Below are 20,461 nucleotides of genomic sequence, written 5' to 3' on the forward strand. Positions count from 1 at the left end.
CCTGGGCAGCCTGTCCCAGTGCCCAACCACCTCTGGATGCAGAACCTTTCCCTAACACCCAGCCTGACCTTCCCCTGTCCCAGCTCCATGCCATTCCCTTGGCTCCTGTCACTGTCCCCAGAGAGCAGAGCTCAGCGCATGCCCCTCTGCTCCCCTCATGAGGAAGCTGTATGCTTAGAGGTGGGCACTTGAAAAATGTTATAGCAAAGGAAATTGTGTTGCAGAGCAACATAAAAGGCAGAAATCATGAACATTCCATACGTTAGCACAACTGATTTTGTTTATTTTTAAACCACCCCAAAATCCAATCATGCTGTATGTACATAAACAATACATGGGATAAGACACCAAAAGTAAACATGAAAGATAAAACACATTCTGTTTCAGTTTGCTGGTGTTTCTTCATTATTATTATTATTTTTATTTTTTTTTTATTTTTCATTGTACATCTGCTCAACTCAGTGAAATTATGCAACCTATATGGATTCCCATGTCAACCCTTTCTCAATTCCTATTTCCATGCTGTCTCTATCAGGAGACACCCATCATATTGCGTCTGGGGTGCTTGTCTGAATGGTTAAGTGTGCAGTTTTTATATAGGCTTCTCTGGGTCTCATTTCTTATGCAAAACAGTTTAGTGCAGAACAAGTATATCAGCACCTATCTGCTTGACCTATCTTCTATAGTTAGTATGTAAGACCAGCTACTGTTATGGGTTACTCAGGAAATCAAAAGTAGCACACACACAAAAACAGAAAACAGTCTTCCACATTGTTTAGAGTGTTAGTTTTCTTTACATTTCCAGTGTCATTTATTTTGCTAAGCACTTCTGCATTTCTTTCCACTTATCTTCTGCTCTTATTTTCTTACAAAACAGTATACTAAACTTTCTGTATAAAACATTTATATAAACATATATATATATATAAAAAAAAACAAAGAAATGACCCCCAAAATGGACTTACACACAGGTATGTATTTGTCACTTTTTAGAAAATATACTGTGTGTATATCTATTAATTGTCCCTGAATGTCATAGCACTGGTTATTAAAATGGGGTCAGAAAGATAGGGGCTTTTTTTTTTTTTTTTTTTTTAATGTAGAGTTAAATTACAAAAGACAAGGAAAAGCAAGACAGTCACAGGAGCAATCATGTCCTGTTTATGTATCAGGACCATGCTGTTTCTGTTGTCATTGTTACTATTACTTTCCAATTTCATTTCTAGTTATTACTTCCCAGGAATTCATATAGCTATACATTTTTGGTCGTATATTCTCTCTCTTCACAGTGGGCTGGATGCAGGTTCAGAGGGGATCAAACACTGGAAAATGTAAATAGATCTGGGGACTATGAAGGTTCTTGTTACGCTCAACAACATTTCTGGTCCTCTTTCGTGAAGATTATCAATCATTTAGAAAATTATGGTTCGTTCTACATAAGGCACAGTTATTAGTGGCTTTTTCTTCCAAAAGATGCTTCTGGAAAACGATAAAAGATTTTATTTTTTTTTTTAATAAGCACTGCTGACATTAGATACCAGCCTTGCATGTCTGTATAAATACATTTTTTTTTTTTTTCTGGTACAAAACCTCTATTATTGGTACAGATGGCTCTTTGTCCTATGTATTTATTCTTTCAGCAAACAGACTTTTTATCAATACTGCATGATGTGCTGGGAGAACTAGCCACGCAAAATACACCAGCAAATTTGGTGGTGGTGAGGGAAGGGTTAAAATTAAACCCAATTTATTTAACTCATGCACTAGTGTCTAATGAATTCTTGGCCTGTAGACTTTGCAATTGGAAAACCCCAGGTATGAAAGTGTTATTAAGACTGGGGGCAAAAAATGGACAACCATATTGAATTAAAAACAAACAAACAAACAAACAAACACAACAAAGTACTTCTTGCTGGTTTACAAAAAGTCTATAACACTGATAAAATCTTCAGAAACCCATATGTTCCCCCATTCCCCCCTCCCCTTTCCCCCGTCCTTCTTTATTTTGGCTTCATTTCCACCCTGGAGTTCATATCATCTCCTTCCAGATCGTACTCTTCTACTTGGCCACTGGTCCACACCTTCACACGGTCAGTCAGGTCACTGCTTCTGGGTGCCAGGATGAAGTCATAAATGAGGGCAGCACTTGCTCCTCCAATGATTGGGCCAACCCAGAAGATCTGGAACACAAGTCCAAGCCCAGTTAGTACCTCAGGTATTAATGCATTTGAAGCTGTTCTGAAAATCTCCTCTGAAGTTTCTATGCATGATATTTCCAATGAACACATTAAAAGTGTAGGCTATCACTTGAATATTTCCTTAATTACATAGGCAAGAAACTGGGAATTTCTCACCCTGAATTGGACAACAGACACAGAGATGGACACCTGTGACTATGCTATCAACATCTGGTATTTAAAATTATGTACCTATTGGTAAAACATCACTGTTGCTCAAGCTATATTTGGCAGGGAGAGGGGGAACAATTTCTAAAAGTAGCAGACGTATTGGATTCCTTTCTCAGCGTAACCTTCAGTGATACTTAGGTGGATTAGAAAGTAATACTTATTGAGGATGTAATTATGGTCTTAATTTGCTACTAGCTACTATTTAGCTAGTGATATTCCACATAAGGCAAACAAAGTTTGGAAGGAGAGGTAATAAAAATGTTTTAGTGGATAGGCTGAATTTATTGACAATAATGGAGGGTTTGGGGATATATACAACCAAAGAGATACTAGGTCTGAAAAAAAGTTTTCATTATTCAGCAATATCAGAGGTTTAATACGAATTAGTACCTCTCCTTTTTTTACTCTCTCTCTCTACAAAGGCAAATAATTTTTCTACACATTTCTGGAAATATTAGCTATTTCTTTAGAAACATTATCTTAGCTTCCCAATAGAAGTGTTTAAGAGGGAGATAATGACAAAATTTCAAGTGTCCTCGTTTTATGTGTTTTAATCTTTAGATTAAAATGGCTTCCATATCCACAATTTCTGAACTATGCTGTACTGCCACCGGAATTCCATGAATTCTTATGCAAATAGCTGCCAAAATGAGTAGGAGAGTTGAAACAAACTAAATTTTAAATAGCTAAGAACACATGTTCATTTAGGGCTTTTATATTAGTTTGCTTTATTCAGTCTTATTGAAATGAATTTTAATGAAATACCTCATTTTAATCACAAGAAATAATTGTAAAATCTACAGTGTTTCCAGTGCACATATCTATGCATAAGCAAACACTTAACAATAGGCAGATAAGCATTTTATTAGCTTTCAAATATTGGATGATCCATTTCAGTTCATAAACGTGTTTAGGAGCCTTCCTAAATTAGGTTTGACTGGATTAAGCAGCAACAATTTGCAAACTCAGTTTAAGCAATATATGCCCAATAGAGGATTCAATACAATGAGGCTTTAAAGTTTAAAATAAGTTAAATAAGTAAATAAATAAATAAATAGATAATGGGAAATAACCAAATAATATCAGCTGTGTTACTTTGAACATACAAATTCAGTTTGAGGAATTATCAGTCTCCTTAGTGAGCAGCAAAGGAGATTATTTTTTTAAATGAAATAGAAACAGCAGTTCACCAACTCAATGTTAATGATATGGATTTAAATGTTTCTGATCTTGAAGATCGTGTATATGCAGAATCTTTTGTGAGCTAAACTAATTTCTTCAACTTACCCAATGATTTTCAAAGTTGTTAGCAATCAGTGCTGAACCAAAAGATCTGGCTGGGTTAATTCCACATCCGGTGTAATCAATCTAGGAGTTGAAAAGAGAACCAGTGGTGAGGTACTGAGGCACACGTGGCATCTTCATTACACAGGAGACTACGTAGCTGCCTACGGAATGGATCAGATGCACATAAGAGCATCATTCATCCCACCCACTTTTACTCAGAAAAGGGGGGAAAGACTGTTTGCCACATTGCTGTCCCGTCCCAACAGGGAATCAGGTACTACTGCACTGACTTCTTCTCACAAGTGTTCAATGCCAGCACTTAGAGCCACAGCTCCATGGCTCAAGGGAGCAGGGCCATGTGTGTTGCAGAAACAGCCTCTGAAGAGGAAGGAGAAGGATGAAAGTACCATGTTGCCCATCATCTACCTGCGTTCACTGGCCCATCTTGTTGTGGAACATAGCAGGTATCAACTGTGAGATCTAAAACTTACAGCAAGAAGGTGTCCCAGGGCAACAGAGAGACCAATGGCCAGAGGTGCTGATCCTGAGACATCAGTCCTTCTCCGGTCTGTGGTGGCAAGGACACACAAAACCAGCTGGAGGGTAGCGATGATTTCAATTCCTAGTCCTTGGCCTGCATTGACTCCATCTGAAAGCTATATGGAGACAAGAAGGAAAACGTCAGCTGATGTTCCTATCTGTCTTCAACCAGACATCAAAGTTTCAGGGGATCTGGTGTCTCAATAGGAAACGCATTCTACTGTACATAAGGGTAAATGTAGCCAGCTTTTGCTGTTGATATAACAAAGTTGTTGCATCCAGCCAAAGTGAACACTCAGCCACTAGACACAATGAGAATGTAGCTGGTGTACGTGTGAAAGACAAATGAGTCAAAGATTTGCCTTCAATAGAGTTTATCCATAAAAATGAACTCTAGTGTCATGACATTTATTCATTGCTTCTAAGAATGAGGATGTTGTGGTCAGGTTAAACATTGCTCAACTTGACATTGGCAAAGATTGCCAAACAAGCAGGGGCAGGAGGTGGAAGATACAAATAGAGTAAGAAAGGTTCATAGCTCTGGGTCGCTTGAAGAAGGTATCTATCTCTGTTATTGACAAGTGACATTCATTGTATTTTCTCCCATCACTAACTATTTTCTGCTGTTCAGTATGAAAACTTCAGAACAAGGACTTCATGTGGGCAATTCCCTGCAGAGTGCAAGCACCATGGGTAGATTTTCTCCTGAATATTAATTCACCTATACTGTGATTCAGTTGCCTGAAAATATATATCTAATATGCATTTGAAACACCCAGGGATATTTGTGGTGTTCATGTGGGACTAGCAGATGTGACACAGGAGACCAAAGGTATCTAAAATGGCTCTAGAGGCCAGTGTTCAGGCAGTGTATCTCTAAACTTGGTTTGGTGGCAATGAGCACAGTCAATGGGGATGAGCTGTTCAGCAGATGAACTACATCTGACTACAACTAGAGCTTTAAAACAATTTATACAAAGACTATTTTTGTGTGTATCTTAGACCTAAACTGAATCCCACCCAATTTCTTTGGGAGTCAGAAAAAAACATCCACAATATAGAAATCATACAGGGCTGATGGAGGAAGCAATTCAGTTTCTTAGTGAAGTAAAGTGGGTTCTCCAGCAAAACTTACACTGTCAGATGTAGATATTCCATCTGTATTGGTAATCATGGAATCAGTAGAGTTTGTTAATAATGTAAATTTTGTAAAATGTACGGAATCCACAGTAATTTACATAAATGAACATTAAACAGTAGACATTTCATATATCAGTAGTACTATTAGAAACTTGTGCTTAACAAGAAACCATAGATGTAATGCTATAACAGATGTGATCTGCTTCTAATCTCTGTATTCACTGGCATGCTACTTAAGACAAAACAAGCCTGTATTTGAGCTGAATAAATTGTTGTTAAGCAGAAGTAATTGCATTTCATGGGTTGGATAAAACATGAACTTGGACAGAGGCCAGAGAAACTGAGAATGTGAGTGACTCAGTGTAGGAAGCAAGCTCTGCAAAATTTACACTCAAGAGTAGTGCTATCAGTAGGTTATCCCATCTGTCATAGCCTCTGCACAAAAAATTGCAAGGTCATACATAACAAAAACATAATTACATGTTATTTTGATCTCCACAGATTAATGAAAGAATGGGAAATCACATTTTATTTATTTTTTTTTCACGGTTTTACAATGTTATTTCTCTAAAACTAATCTTTGAATAACCTTAAAATATAAGGATGTTTAGCTAAACTCCTTCACTTTCCACCTTTGCTATTCACTTTTCTTGTTTCTTCTATGTAACATAGGATAATATCACATGCCTAACACTGGAAAATACTGCCCGGGTCTTCAGCTAATATAAATTTGATCAGGTACATTACTAAGAGTGAAAAGATACTGATTTCTAAACTTTGGCAATCCAAAGCATAAATATTTTTATATCTCATTAATATGTAGAACTAAATTAGAAGCAGTTTATCCACATAAAAGGGAATTTTGGTTGAAATGATAGTCATTTTGGTTCCTTCAGCCTCCATGCAGTAGAAACTAAAATCAATTGATGAAACCTTCAACGCAAATAGGACTTATGTGTGAGAAATAAAAAAATAGACATAAATATACATACATATAAGCTGGCAATGAAAATTACATGTTCCAGAAGTTCATACTGAACACCTGATATAACACTAAATTAGTATTGTATTACTTCTGCCATCATCCTTTTAAAATAATCACTTTATTTGCTGCAAAGACAGTGGGATTTGTGAATCAACAATCTTGTCTTCAAATACGTCCTACTGATATAAAAGAACTTGTACTATAGACTCTGGAAAATTGTATCTCACATTTGGAGGGCCAAATGGTCAATATCAAAGGTGAGTGTATTTGCAAATGAGTGAGTGATATACGGATTCCCCAAAGTGGATATGAAACTAGGATTTCCTCTATTATAACGCAACCGTTAAACCCCAGAGAGTCTAGATCTGAGATGTGACGTGTTCATGTTAGTATTAGAAAAGACCTTGGCATTTGAGATGATTAAACACTGACCTATCATAAGTCTTTCTCTTTGCTTTGAAGGGCTTCAAGAAAAGAAGAAAGACAATAAGAGCAAAATTACACTTTCAAAACCTGTGATAATCCTTATCTTTGAGAGGCGGAAATCATAGTCTTCCTTTCCCTGCAGGAAAACACATCCTAAGGTTGACGTGACTTGAGGTCATTCTCCTTGCTAATCAACAGTTATTGATGGGCTGTGTGGAATCAAATAAAACCTGGAAATGTCATAGGAAACCTTTTGCTTTCCTGTAGCATGTAATTTTACGCAGCCTGCCAGGGACATAAGATTACCTTGTGAGAGCAAGAACTCTGGGCTGTGTTCCAAAATACTGCAAATTGAGGCAAGCCTTGGATGTCCTCGTTTGCTGTGGTTTGTGGATATGCAGTATATATTATCACAGATGTTGGTTATTTGCCTACTTGTCAGAGCCATAGTGTCACTACAGCAGCACCCTGGACCTATCAGGATACAGTAACACATGGAACATCATGCACCTTTACCATACTAACTACATCCCATCACAACATGAGTAGTAGCAAGGTGCATGTCCTGATATTCCCATAACCAAGGAGAGGTGTCAAGTTAAAATGAACATATATATACATATGCATATATTTATATTTGTATAGTCCTTGGTCACAGTAGATTTGTAAGGGTTACCCAGATAACAGATAGAGGTTGGACTAGGTGATCTTAGACATCTCTTCCAACCTAGATGAATCTGTGATTCTGTGATTGCAGAGACCTGACTACATGAGTCTATAAAGATACACAAAAGTAAATAGCAACTACTTGTCTTAACATTTAGTATTCTTCTATTGATTATATCCTGAATTTAAGGTGACCATGTCTCTGGTTCTTAAATAGATATAATAATGTCTTGAAACATAAGGTGTAGTCACCTCTACTATAGTGTTGAACTGAAGGAGTCCTTTCCAGTGACCTGTACCCATACTGCAATGACTTGCTCTGCTGTATTAGTAGGCAGTTTACTGGTGGTCACAACAAGGTAGGTGGGCAGGGTCATGGGCTGATGCTGCTTTTGCCCTTGATATATCTGTGGGGAAATCTCTGGCCTCTTCTCACCTTAGGCCAATAACCCTCACATGCTCTGTATTTTGGGTGATGCCCATTAGGTTGCAGAAAAAAATGTCACAGGACAGGGAACAGCAGATTAATTCCCCATCCCATTCATGCTTCAGATTTGTAAGGCTCAAAGGCAAATTCAATGTTTTAAGGAACTAAATCTGCTCTAAGTGAATAAAATTAAATGCAGAAAGTCACAGTGATTTCCAACAAAGTTTCCATACTGTAGGAGGCAATCCAGTCCTGTACACCTTTGTGTTCACATTAATTGTTCCACTGAAATTCATTTCTAAGTCACTCTATTATTTTGACACAAAAAGCACCAGAAACATGCCCAATAAATGGGTTACATTATTGGCAAGATCTGAGAGTTATATGTAGACATAAATATATCTGATCAGCTGAATCACTCTCTTGTCTGCAGTAACTTGCACTGAGTAATTTTCCTTTGACTGAAATAGCACCCAGACCACATGCAGAAGCATACATGTAGACAAACATAGTGAGGTGTATCTTTCTGCGAGCTGAATCCCATCATCACAATTTTTACCTGAGTTCAGTGTGGTATTAGACAGGTTAGTGGGGAAAAAAAAATCCAGTGGAATTTGATAAATTTATAGAAATCACACATCATTCAGAAAGCTTCTGTATCCCAAGCTCAATCTGGTTGGAAACTAAAGTAATACTTTAGGCATACTGAACCCTTCTTTGCTACATTACTAGAGATAGGGATGAGGCAGCATTTTCCCATTCAAAGATTGGTTTATCTGATAATGCAGCTGTTGCCCTAGAGCAATCTGATCTGAATGTAGTGCTGACTCTGCTTTGAGCAAGGGGCTGGACTGGAGACCTTCTGAGGTCTCTTCTGTCTTGAGCTATCACATGAGAGACCTCATTTTTTTGGCCCTGTGGGAAAAATTGGGAAAGAATTGTCTCACTCCTGCTGTGGCTCAGCTAAGTTAATGCACAGAAACAGTTGGTGACATACATAGGTAGTGAAGGCACAGCTGGTGGATCAATGACTGTGAAGGCTCTACACAGATACAGTCTGTAACGGTGAGTAAGCCAAGAAAGAGGTAATATTGTGAGGACTATTAGACCCGAATGCAAAATTTAATGAAAAATCGCTATCCAGTCGTGACCATGAGAATAACTACTTGAGATGAGCACCTGCTTTTTTGGTCAGAGGAAATGTGCAGCAGTCACATTACTTCCATTTCTCTACAACATCAAACAGTTTTGATTTATTTGTGACTGGAATTGCGGAAGCTTCTTTCTTATAAGTGCCCTTAGCTGCCATGTTTAACTGACTGACTTCCATAGCTTCAGGCAACAATGTGGGCAAAGTAATGGTATGTTTTCTCTCTGTTTCTTTGTTGTTGTTTTTTTCTTCTTTTATTTTTTTCCTTTTTTTTTTTTTTTTTCTTTTTCTTTTTCCAACATGATATTTATTAGTTGTCTGCCTTCAAGAGAAACAGGGACAGGAAATTAAACTGGCCCAAGGTAAACCCAACTGTGTACTTCTCCAGTGGTTTCATATTTTTCTCATTAGAAATAAAATTATATCAAATTCAAACCTGTTTCCCGTTATACGGATAAGAGAGTTTGTTATGCAAGGTGGTTTCATCATGTGATGCTATGCCTGCCCTATGTCATCCAACAAACTCGTAGCAATGGATTGTATCTTCTGGGGTTGAGCTTACTTTCATATAACAGGGATTATTTTCTCATTATTCCTGAAAAATGGTAGGCCTCTGGAAATGTACAAATCTATTTTTCAGTAGGGGAATGTCACTTTTCTCCATCCTTATGAAACACTTCACTGTAAGTCATGATGGTTAAAGTTTTTTTTCAAGAGAGAAAAATGAAAACAAAGCCTCATAGCTATATCGACATATATAACAACACTGTTGGCTGGGTCTTCTCTCCTTTGAATATCCTAGCCATCCCCTATGTTAGGCTAGCTTTTGGAGAACCCCAGCAACAGTATGTCTGGGACATAATAAGAGTGTTGTGGACCACCTATGAATTTGCTACCTTCAATAAAAGTGTATTTAATGCTCATGCTAGGAGAACTATGTTCTTCTGTCCACACAAAATTTAACATTTTAAGTAGCATTGCTGCCATAAATAATGTCTTCATATCAGACAGACTTTGTGTACTGAACTCAAATAAAGAGCCAACAATTTGCACCAGGCCTGATGTTTTCAGCATTCCAAGTTATTGTTTATTTCTGACACGGCAGACTTTCCTCTTAAAGCAATATGTTTGGCAACTTCCTCAACCAAATTTGAATCTACTTCCTTGGATATATTTCTTGCTGGCTATTCAAAAGATAATAATAATAATAATAATAATAATAACAACAATAATAATGACAATAATAATAATATCTGTCTTCCTATGCTTTCTTCTTGTAGCTTAAATTTTCCTATCTTTCATTTTCCTTATTTTTCTTAATAAGAAAAACCCTTCACGTGAGTTTAAATGGCTCATGCTCTCTTCTTCATCCCTACACTGGAAATATCAATTATGCTTCTTTATACCAAACTAACATTTAAGTGTTTAACCGGGCAGTTATTTAATAGGATGTTCTTTAAAGGTAATCTCAGAAATTAATCTTCCTACTTCCCTTAAAACTGCCAGTAATTTTGTCTGACTCTTCTCATTCTTTCAGCTCCAGGCTCCATCATGAATATAAGTTGGTAACTCCTGTCTGGATGACACCCCTTTCTCCTGCTGGAAGGGTATTCCAGAGCTCCGTATATATATATAAGCTTTGATTTAATTGACAGTCAACGTGTATTCTGAGACTTTATCTGTTTAACTACATTTATTATCTTCTTTCTTTGCAATTTAATAGCATTGCTCTGAAATGGATGTTTCTATACTCATTATTTGAGTGTTATGGATTCAGAGAGTAGAAAGGTCACATTTCTTTAATAAGCAGAGTCAGGTAAAGATCTAATGAGTTTCACTTAAAATTATGCAACAGAAGCACTCAGATGAAGCTGCTTATGAAGCAAAGGATTTGCTTTGGATCATATCCTAGATCAACAATAGAAGCATTTATCAGAACCTAAGGACAAAACATATTGTCCCCTGCTAGATTATCCTTCCTATAAATACAGCCTTAAGAGCTCTAGAGGGGGCACATTCAATTCCCAAAGCACAAATCATATTTTCCATTCTTTGGACGGCAGACACCCTCCAGGAACAAGACTAACCTTCCTCCCACCCTATCTTCAGGCTGATGAGAAACTAGCCAAGTTGTCTTGCAGCAGGCTGGTATGCCATAAAGAGAAGAGTGATGGCTTCATTTATATTAAACGAGCACATAAAGCTTACATATGAAGCCAATGACAGACAGTAAAAGTCAATAGCTGTATAGGACTTTCATTTAGCACAGACAGTTGGAGATGAACCACTTGTTTAACTGTCTCATTTGCACTTTTACTTTTTGATGTGACTGTGGGAAAATTTCTCTGGGAAATGTTGTTGTTGCTGAGAAGTATAGCACTTCGTATAGCACTTCCATTCAGAGGATAAAGTGATTTTTTTTTTTCTTTACCCAGCCAAACACAAGTAAGTAGTTTATTTTCACTAATACATTTGAAGCATTTATTTATACCAGTAAGTTATTTACAATTGCCTGTATTGTCAGCCAAGAAGGAGATGGTGTTTCAATAGGGAGTTGGGGGCATATCTGAATTTTGAGTTTTAGACAATCTACTTTTCAAAGTTGTTACTGGAACAACTATCCAGATTTGCACAAACATCACAGTGTGGTTGTTGGCAGTTGCACCAAAGCAATATTCATTTTATACTTCTAGACAAACACTACAGCCAACCTGTGAAATTTTCAAACTTTCCAAGTCTGAGGTAGTTCAAACAGTCAGTCTTGTGCAGAGCATTCAAGACTTGGTATTTCCACGGAGTTAAAATACAGCTCTGGATATATGCACTGGACTTCAGAAATTAGGGGAACAATTCCAGCTCCTTCTCCACCTTGTTCATCAAGTAAGAAGTCATATCAAAGGAAGCAATAGGGGCCAACCTTGACTTTATTCATTCCTCAATTCAAATACAGTCATCATTAACTTCAAGGGAAGTTTTGTGAATATGTGAAAGGAAACGTGCCACAGTTCTGCTTTCAGAGCATTCATCGATTTCTCTTGGCACAGAATGTGTCAAGAGCCTGGAAAAATTTGTTTTTCTGTGGTACCTCTCAGTGGTTCCTGGAGAAAGGATGCATAGGACTACCAGGAAAGTACATATAGGATTTCTTGGCTCCTTTCTTATCCTCAAATGCCAAAAGAGAACCCCCTTGCAGACTTTTCAGCACACATTTTTGCCCTCTTGCTGTTTAAAGAATTTTCTCCAGGATTCCTGCCAGGCTCTGTATATTTGATTTAACAGGTTAATACTGTGCTTTAACCTCACATCATTGACATCAGCGGAGTTGCAGCAGTTAAATACCAACACTAGCTTTGGCTCTGAATGCCAGAAAGAGTAGTACTTTCCCATCATGTTGTATATTAATAAACTCACAGAACCATGTACTGCTCCCAGTCAGGAGAGGAAAACCTCCAGGAGACATTCACTTGCTCCATGGCATTATTATTACATTATTCCAGAGGCACTGAGGAGCACAGCCACAGCCTGATGTCTCATTGTGGCAGATACAATGTCAGCCCACAATGAAAAGGCTGCCTATAACTCTGCATGTTTCTAATCAAAAAGCAGCAGCATTTTAAAGGCAGGAAAATATAGCAACACAGACACATAATATACATATAGTTTGCTATTCATGAAGTTATGCATTGGTGTAATAGTTTGGTCTATTTTTTTTAACTCTGGAACTCTGGAATTTTTCTAAGAATAAAGATTTCTTCAACAGTTTTAATTATGATATCAGGTAAAGATCTCTCTGTTATTGAATACTTCCTATTATGCTAGAGGATGACAGATAAGCAAGAATGTACTACTGCTGTAAAGAAAACAGGCAATTTCCTCTTGAGAAAAACAGGAAATTTTTAAAGGCATATTTTTTCTTCCTTTAGTAGTTGTGATCTAGTTTGGTATCCTTGTTTTTAAAAATGTTTCTCATAAAGGTAGCTATAATACAAACCAGATAGTGACATTTTTTAGGACTAAAGAAATGCTATTCTCAGCCCACTCAAAGGTCCAAATTATCTGATGAAGTATAAGAGCTCTGCTACAATGACTTACATGTTGTTTTTACCACCACAAATTTGAATTAATCTCATCTGAAAAATCTCTCTATCTATCCATCTATCCATCCAGCTGTCTCTGGTGTGTGAGAGCATGTGCGAAGATAGATGTGCATACTAATGCACAAAATATCCAAATATATATGGCATAATACATAGGGTGCCAGGTAAAGTAAAATAATTTTAACTATTTATTCACCAGTCAGGAAGGATGGTGGAAAAATGAATTTCCTTCTTTGTCATACTTAATCCTTCTTAGTTTGACAGCTAGTCAAACACAGGAAAAAATGTGTTTAAAAAAAAATAATAATAAAAAAAAAGACAAAACCAGCATGAATTAATTTGAATTATAACATTAACCATAATATTGTTTTAGGTCTGATGCAATTCAGTATTTTAAAACATTCCGTGCACACTTTTCATCAATCTATTTCATTTCTATTCAAATAGGACCTTAATTAATGCCTGCAGAGTGCTTTTCAAACAATGCACCAGTCATCCTTAGATCCTCCAGACGTGGACCCTGTTCATGGTGTGAAACCCACTTTGAACCACTCTACTGTAGCTGTTTAATAAGATTTAGAATAATAACCTCTGTTATTGTCAAAGGTACTGGAGGATGAGTGATAACCATCAGTTTTAAATCTCAGCCCAGATATTTCTGCTTTGTCTGGGTGAGCTTGTTAGAAAGCAGCCATGACTATGGCCATTTCTGAGCAGGTGCCTTTCCTGTGTCCCACCTCCCTGGCATGGTGCGATTCCCTAAAATGCTGGCATGCCATAAAAGACTGCTGCTGCAAGATCGAAATCGAATAATGAGGTATTGTTGTGGTGCTCTTTGTTAAGAACTAAAAATCATGGACTAATCTCATGTACAGGAACCATTTAGAAAATGCAGCCACTTCTGGTCCCATGCCGCAGGTTGGATGCTTAAGTACGCAGATGTCCCAGCGCAGGCAAGTTTGGCAGGAGGACCCTAAATCTAATCAAAAACAGGGAGGTCGGAGGACAATGTCACGGAGAATGAGGCTGACTGTATGGAAACTTGAGGAAGGCCCAGGACATAATGTGCATTGTAAAAAGGCGTCAGAAGGTTTTAATAAGCACAAGAGGTCAGGAACTCAACTACTGTCTCATCCATCCAGCGGCACCTCTGGAGCTACAATTCTCCATACTGACTCAGAGGAAAAGCAGCATCACTTACACAATTGTCCACTCACTCTGTCAAGCTCCGGGTTTATTTTGGAAGTTCTAACACCACAACCAGACTTTGCTTAATTTGAGGCTGGAGGAGAGCAGACTGAGAGGGTGTGGGCACAAAGGGAGGGAAATCACAAAGGGAAGCACTGAGTCATCAGCACCAAGCATGCAAGTCCTGCTCCCATGGTCAGAGGGCCATCGCTGGTTGCTTAGGACCAGATGTGGAAAGTCTGGTGATTCCTATCATCCATGATACCCCCTGAAGCAACTTTCCAAAGGATGGGAAAGATGTGAAAGAAAGAAGACAGAGACACAATCTCACTGAAAATCCAGTGTTCCAGGAACAAATGGATTTCCACACTGCTGGAGTGGTATCTATGGCTATTCATCTTTCTTAAAAAATTAATCCAGATCTCTTAATCTGCTGACCACAGATCTCTGGCTCTTCTAGAAAGTTCTTCAGTTGCACAAATATCATTTGTCAGTCTATGAAGCGGTTCTGAAAACAGATTTCTTCTATTTGTTATTCTTGGTTGTTTTTCTTTTCTCTTTATCTACCCTGAGCAAAACTACCTTCAGGTTTGTTTTTCTTGCCTACAGTTTTTGATCCACTTGGAACTTTAAAATAATATATTTTGTTTTATAAACTGCATGGCAGAGTTTTTCAAACTGTGACCAATGAAGCTTATGGGGGCACATTTCCTGGCATTTTAATTAGTATACAGAAATACAGAAAGTATTTAAAATTATGAAATTGTAAAGCAATGTCTGTATTTTTCATGAAGTGATTATTTTCACACAAAATTAACAACAAAACCAACCCTGAGATAAATTTGCTCAACATGCTTTTAATAGCCTGATAAAAGTTCTCAAGATAAACATTACTGAACAGCAAATATTGTGTTACCTTACAGTACAGACATCTCCTCTCACCCGCCTTTCCTGCTTGAGCTCTTTGTTGGTCATTAATTGCCCATGATGAATAGTTTCTTCCATTACCCAAACTACAGATCTGTCCTCACTAGACAATAGCCAACTATGTTGGCAGATGAGTGCACTCTGGATCAGATTTTCTCTACTCTTACAGTTTTACCAATGGAAATTTGTAAAATGTAGTAATCCAGTTGAAAAATAAAAATAAAAATAAAAAAAGATATAAGACGCTGAAGGAAAAATATTCAAATATTTAGAAAAATAAAAAACATTGCATACTTTCAGCTTTTCCAATTCTCAAAGTTTTTACTTTGGCAGCCACACTACTATCAAAATATATGGGAAGTTGTGTCTTAACAGATTCAATAACCTCTCTGAATATTGACCAGAATTTCTTATTTAGAACCAGACAAAGTAACTAAAAAACATTTCCATTGACTTCAGTGATGTTTAGATCAAACCCTTCGTATGTGACTATTTTGTTTGTCTCTCAGGGTAAAACAGACCTTAATATTGAACATGTTAAAGGATAGTCCTGCTTTGTACTGATACCTTCTTTCTCTTCAGCATTGTACCTTCCATGTCTGCTTTTTGTGCTTCATTTGCTTTCATACCCCTTTTCACCTCTGAGCAGTAAGGCATGGATTCATCATACTTTAATTCAGGTACTTAACAGAGACTCTCAGGGCTGGAACGTCATCATACCAAATTGTCTCTACAGCCAAGGAAGAGAGCAAGGTTTCTCTAGAGAGGAGAGTTGAATGGATCTAAAAGCTGAAGTAACTTTATTTTTCTCTCCTTCTTTGTGAACTGGAAGGGAACTTTAGAAATTGAGCTCATCACTTTGGCCCCTCAGTGCAGGACCTACAGCTGGGTAGGATGAATGTAAGTGCAGGCATGCAGTCCCACCCAGCATCAGTATGGACACTGGATAGCCACTGACTGCACTAAATTGCTCCCACCATGATTTTCCTGTCAGAAGCACCTTTCCAAGGCCATGGCACTGTCAGAACAGAGGCCCCAGCCATACATATCCAAGCCTTCTTCCCACCCTTGCCAAAGAAACAACACTTCCTTCCTTTCTATTTTTTTTCTAAGTAGTGAATCTATACCTTCTTTCCTAAGAAGGTATAGATTCTTCTATACCTTCTTTCCTAAGAAGGTATAGAAGAAGGACAAGAAGACAAAGCAGCTGGCAGGAATGCCAGCTCTGTCCCTCTCCTCCTTGTCCTCAGGTTAAAAAGCATGACAGGAAAGACAATCTCTGTGGTTTCCCCCTATCCTGTTTGCTGAAGAAGGCAGTGTGCTGTGGGTGCTGGGCTGCGATTCCAGGATGCGCCCTGTTGTGATCGGCTCTGAACAAGCAGAAGTGTCCTGATGTTCTTCCCTGCACTGGGCTCAGACCTGGTGCCCCCTCAGATCCTCCCCTCCCCTCTCCAGGCAGTCCCAGCTCATCAGTGGAAAATGAATGGATGTGCTTTCCTCTCGTTCTCTACTACAAAGGAAAAAAAACAGCTGTTGCAGTCCCCATCTCCTGGGAAGTCCCCCCCACTGCTCTTTTATCCAGAGCATTTAGAACTGGATGAGAAATTAAAATAAAATAAAATAAAAATATAAAATCTCAGCATTTGACAATGACAAGCACTGAGACCAGAGCTTTTCACAATATTTGAGAACCATTTTATCCATTAATCCACAGAACACAGAAAGTGTTGCCAGATTTGTAAATAGGCATGGTGGAGACTTACCATATGTTTCCTCTTACAGTCAAGTTTATGGTATTGGAAAGGATGAATTTGACCATATTTCAGAGGTGTTCCTAGAGGGAGGAAAAGCCTTCCACCCTCAGATGTGATTTTTGAGATTCAAGGAATCTCAAAAGCTCTTAGGCTTACCAAAATCAGTGAGTCTACTGTTTTTCTTTTCTGAGGTGCCCTTGTGCAGGACTCTGAATTGTAGCTTTGTAATTTGGAGAATCACCGACTGAGGAGCACGAGGCTGGGGTGGTCACCTACACCCACTTTACAAACGGCCAGTTTCAAGGCTTTGGGATGGAGCAAGAAACCAGCCATTAGCACTTTGTGGCAAGCAAAAGGCAAAGCCCAAATGCAAACGGGACCTCCCGTGTTTAATGGCAGCTGGCAGTCAGACCTCTCGAGGAAACCACTTGGGCGGATACCCTGTCCCACGCGGCCAAGCAGTTCCCCTTGTCAGTGGTCGCAGAGGGAAAGATCACGTATCACACACACAGCCAGAGACTTCTGGACTTAATAAAAAAGATTCCCTCTTCTTCCCCAAAATGTTTTGGATTAACCCATCAACATTTCTGGATTGATGACATGATGCGATCCCTGCAGGCACCAGGCTTCAGCAAGGGAGGTAAGCGGACAACCCACAGAGTGGCAAAAGGGTGGATGATACTGGGCTACTCAGGAATGACCTCAATGTCAGCTTTTGTTTTCAAAAACTTCACCGCCTTATTTTTGGAAATAACTGTAATGTCACAGAATGCTAAAACATATTTTTTTTCATCCTTTCTTTCCTTTTTTTTGCCAAAATATTTTCTGAAGAGATATTGTATTTGGAGCTTTATGTCCCAAATATCACCGTGAAATCTAAGAGGCATGAAATTTCAAATAAGTTCAAGTTTCAGACTGCAGCCAGGAATGTCCTGCAAGAAAGGGGCCACAGAAAAGACATGAAATACTTACTCTTAACAGAATCAGGTGAGATAAGTGACAAGAATGGAATTTCCATTTATAGCACTCCTCTGTGTATTGCTGTGGCTGTAGGACCATCTCACTGACATCCACTGACAATGGGATGATTTAATGTTTAAAAGACTAACTACCACTTTTGCTCCTGTTATGATACAATGACAACAGCAAAATGACAACATGTTGAGGAGGAGGAGCTGCAGTCAGGCAACTTTCTGTGCAGCATGACTGTCAATATCTGTGAGCAGCTGGATGGGAGAAGGCTGAAACCTGCACCCCTGTTAAGTGTGGCTTCCTCTTTTTTTTTTCCAACCTACACTTGAGAATTCGGTTTGTTGTTGTTCCTTTTTTTTTGTTTTTCTTTTTTTTTTTTTTTTTTTCTTCCCCATTTTTGCACAGCTAAGGGAACAAAACAAGGAAAATGCAGCTGGGATTCTGTATCAGGCAGGATGTTAGCACTTTGCCTAATGCAACAGGTGATTCTCACACCTTTTGTGATAGAGTTTCTCCTGCTACCCATCTCTCTCACTGTTCCCATAGCTTCTTTCACTGCAGTCATCATCTGCTTACACAAACAATTAATTAGGTATTGGAAAAGAACCACATTCATGGAAGTGAATACAACATCGATATATACTCATTAATCAGCATCATGAGCCAAAGATGTGTTACCTGAGACCTACAGAACCAGCAAAAGGACTCAGTCATGCAAGTGCCAGTGATTTCAAAGTGAAATTGGTGTCAAAAGGCACCTTTCAGCAACAAGGATGTACAAAATTGAACATTCGCAAAACTGATAATAACCATAGTATCCGATAGATCTGAAAAGGGGGTGTGGAGAAAGGATCATCTCTATGACATCTCTTACAAAATAAAAGGATTTAAACAGTGCTTAAATTGATGTCAGTTAATGCATCTACCCTAGATCTACCCTGGCATCAGCCAGGACTGGACCCCCTGCTAAATAAGCAATTGACTGCCTGAGCTCACCACCATACCACCACCACCACCCACATCCTCTGTAGCTTACAGGTGTTGCACTCACATTTCTACTTGAAAAAAAAAATAAATAAAGAGGGGTAATAAAAAGTTTCTGCTTACCGCATTGAGTCCCAGGAGGTTGTTTGGGAGAGAGGAGGTGACTCCTGACAGAATAGCTGTGGCCACCACTGCCCCCAGGCACTGGGCAATGATGTACATGAGCGCCTTGAAGATGCTGATCTGGCAGCTCAGTAGGAGGCCAAGGGTCACAGCTGGGTTCAGGTGGGCACCGCTGATGTGGCCCACACTTTGTGCCATGGTAGCGATGGATAACCCAAAAGCCAGCGAAACCTTCACGTTGTCCTGAGACCTCGTCGATGTTTTGTTGCCCACCACTGGGAAGCTAAAACCCAGAGCTGAGCCTATGCTGATAAAAATGAAGAGGCTCATGGCAAGAAACTCAGCCACCACTGCCCTCCAGAACATTTTCTTTTTGAATTCACTAGCCATCTTTCCTCTTCTCTCTATCCCCTCCTCACTTTTCCTTCTCCTCTCTCCCTTCTCCTGCCTGATATTTTCCCTCTGAGGTCTGAAGAGAAAGCTGGAGAAAAAATACAGTCCTTGGATTATTTATAGGGCTTTGGGTGGTCTGTAGGAGGGAAGGGGTGTTGCACAAAAGGAGGAAAGAACATCTACATAGATGCTGACTGCTAGATTGATGTAAGACACTGCACGCTTGCCAAAGTTTTTCTTCCTTTTTTTTTTTTTTTCCCCCGCTCCCTTAACAGCCTTCGATCTCTGCTGCCGTTTTTAAGAGGCTTTTAAAAATCCTTGGAAAAGCCTTTAGGAGTACCTCAGGAATTTTACCCTGACTTGTTTAACTTCTGTGTCGTCATTCAGCACACAGATCGGAGTGAGAGCTTTTGCGGTATTTCTGTCTGAAGCTGGACTGAAAGGAAAAGAAAAGTTATGTGTGCAGGCTGGTAAGTTATTCACGCTCAGCTTCACTGGCGGCTGGTGACATCCGAAAGTAGTAAATAAAGCTGACAACTAAATCTGCACTCTAGAGACAGAAATATCTCTGTTTCATTTGAAAACAGGTAGAAAAAGTCTCTTCTGCTTGCTCTGTGGAGACATGGATGCATTTCTTGTGCCAAGCCTGACGGCTGTGTGGACAAACACGCTATTGACACAGGCTAACACAAGCTGATCTTAGCTGACTGATGGTAGGGATCACTTCTAATCCCTGTGACTGCTGTGTAAATCCTACATAACACCACTATAAAGGGAAACTTTCTATCGATGTGATTTGGATGCTGAGGGACAGATATTTTTGTTTATTCTTTTAATTTACTTATTTCTTCGCTTTTTTTCTTTGGGACACAGAGGTGTCTCAGGGTTTCTGCAGGCTTGCCCTCCTGTATCTCATCAGATCAGCAGGACAGAAGCCAGTCTGGGGGCTTTCTAGCCCATGCTCTGCAGTGAAAGTACATCTAACACTGCTCTG

General features: G+C 38.8%; 1 protein-coding gene across 2 annotated transcripts; it reads right to left on the reverse strand.

The window, feature by feature from the left end:
• Positions 1–258: 258 nt before the first annotated feature.
• Positions 259–19,671, reverse strand: AQP1 (aquaporin 1 (Colton blood group)). Of its 2 annotated transcripts, XM_084508666.1 has the most exons (5): positions 19,075–19,671; positions 4,187–4,351; positions 3,696–3,776; positions 2,082–2,180; positions 259–1,479 (listed from the first exon to the last, which is right to left on the reverse strand). In XM_084508666.1, exons 1-5 carry the CDS (start codon positions 19,462–19,464, stop codon positions 1,405–1,407), a joined length of 810 nt encoding a protein of 269 aa, XP_084364792.1. In that variant the 5' UTR covers positions 19,465–19,671; the 3' UTR covers positions 259–1,404. The 2 variants fall into 2 exon arrangements, with proteins under 2 accessions (XP_084364792.1, XP_084364791.1); XM_084508665.1 differs by having other exon boundaries at positions 259–2,180.
• Between the last annotated feature and the right edge of the window lie 790 nt (positions 19,672–20,461).

The sequence above is a fragment of the Aythya ferina genome (genome assembly GCF_964211825.1).
Source record: "Aythya ferina genome assembly, chromosome: 2".
Lineage (NCBI taxonomy): Eukaryota > Metazoa > Chordata > Aves > Anseriformes > Anatidae > Aythya > Aythya ferina.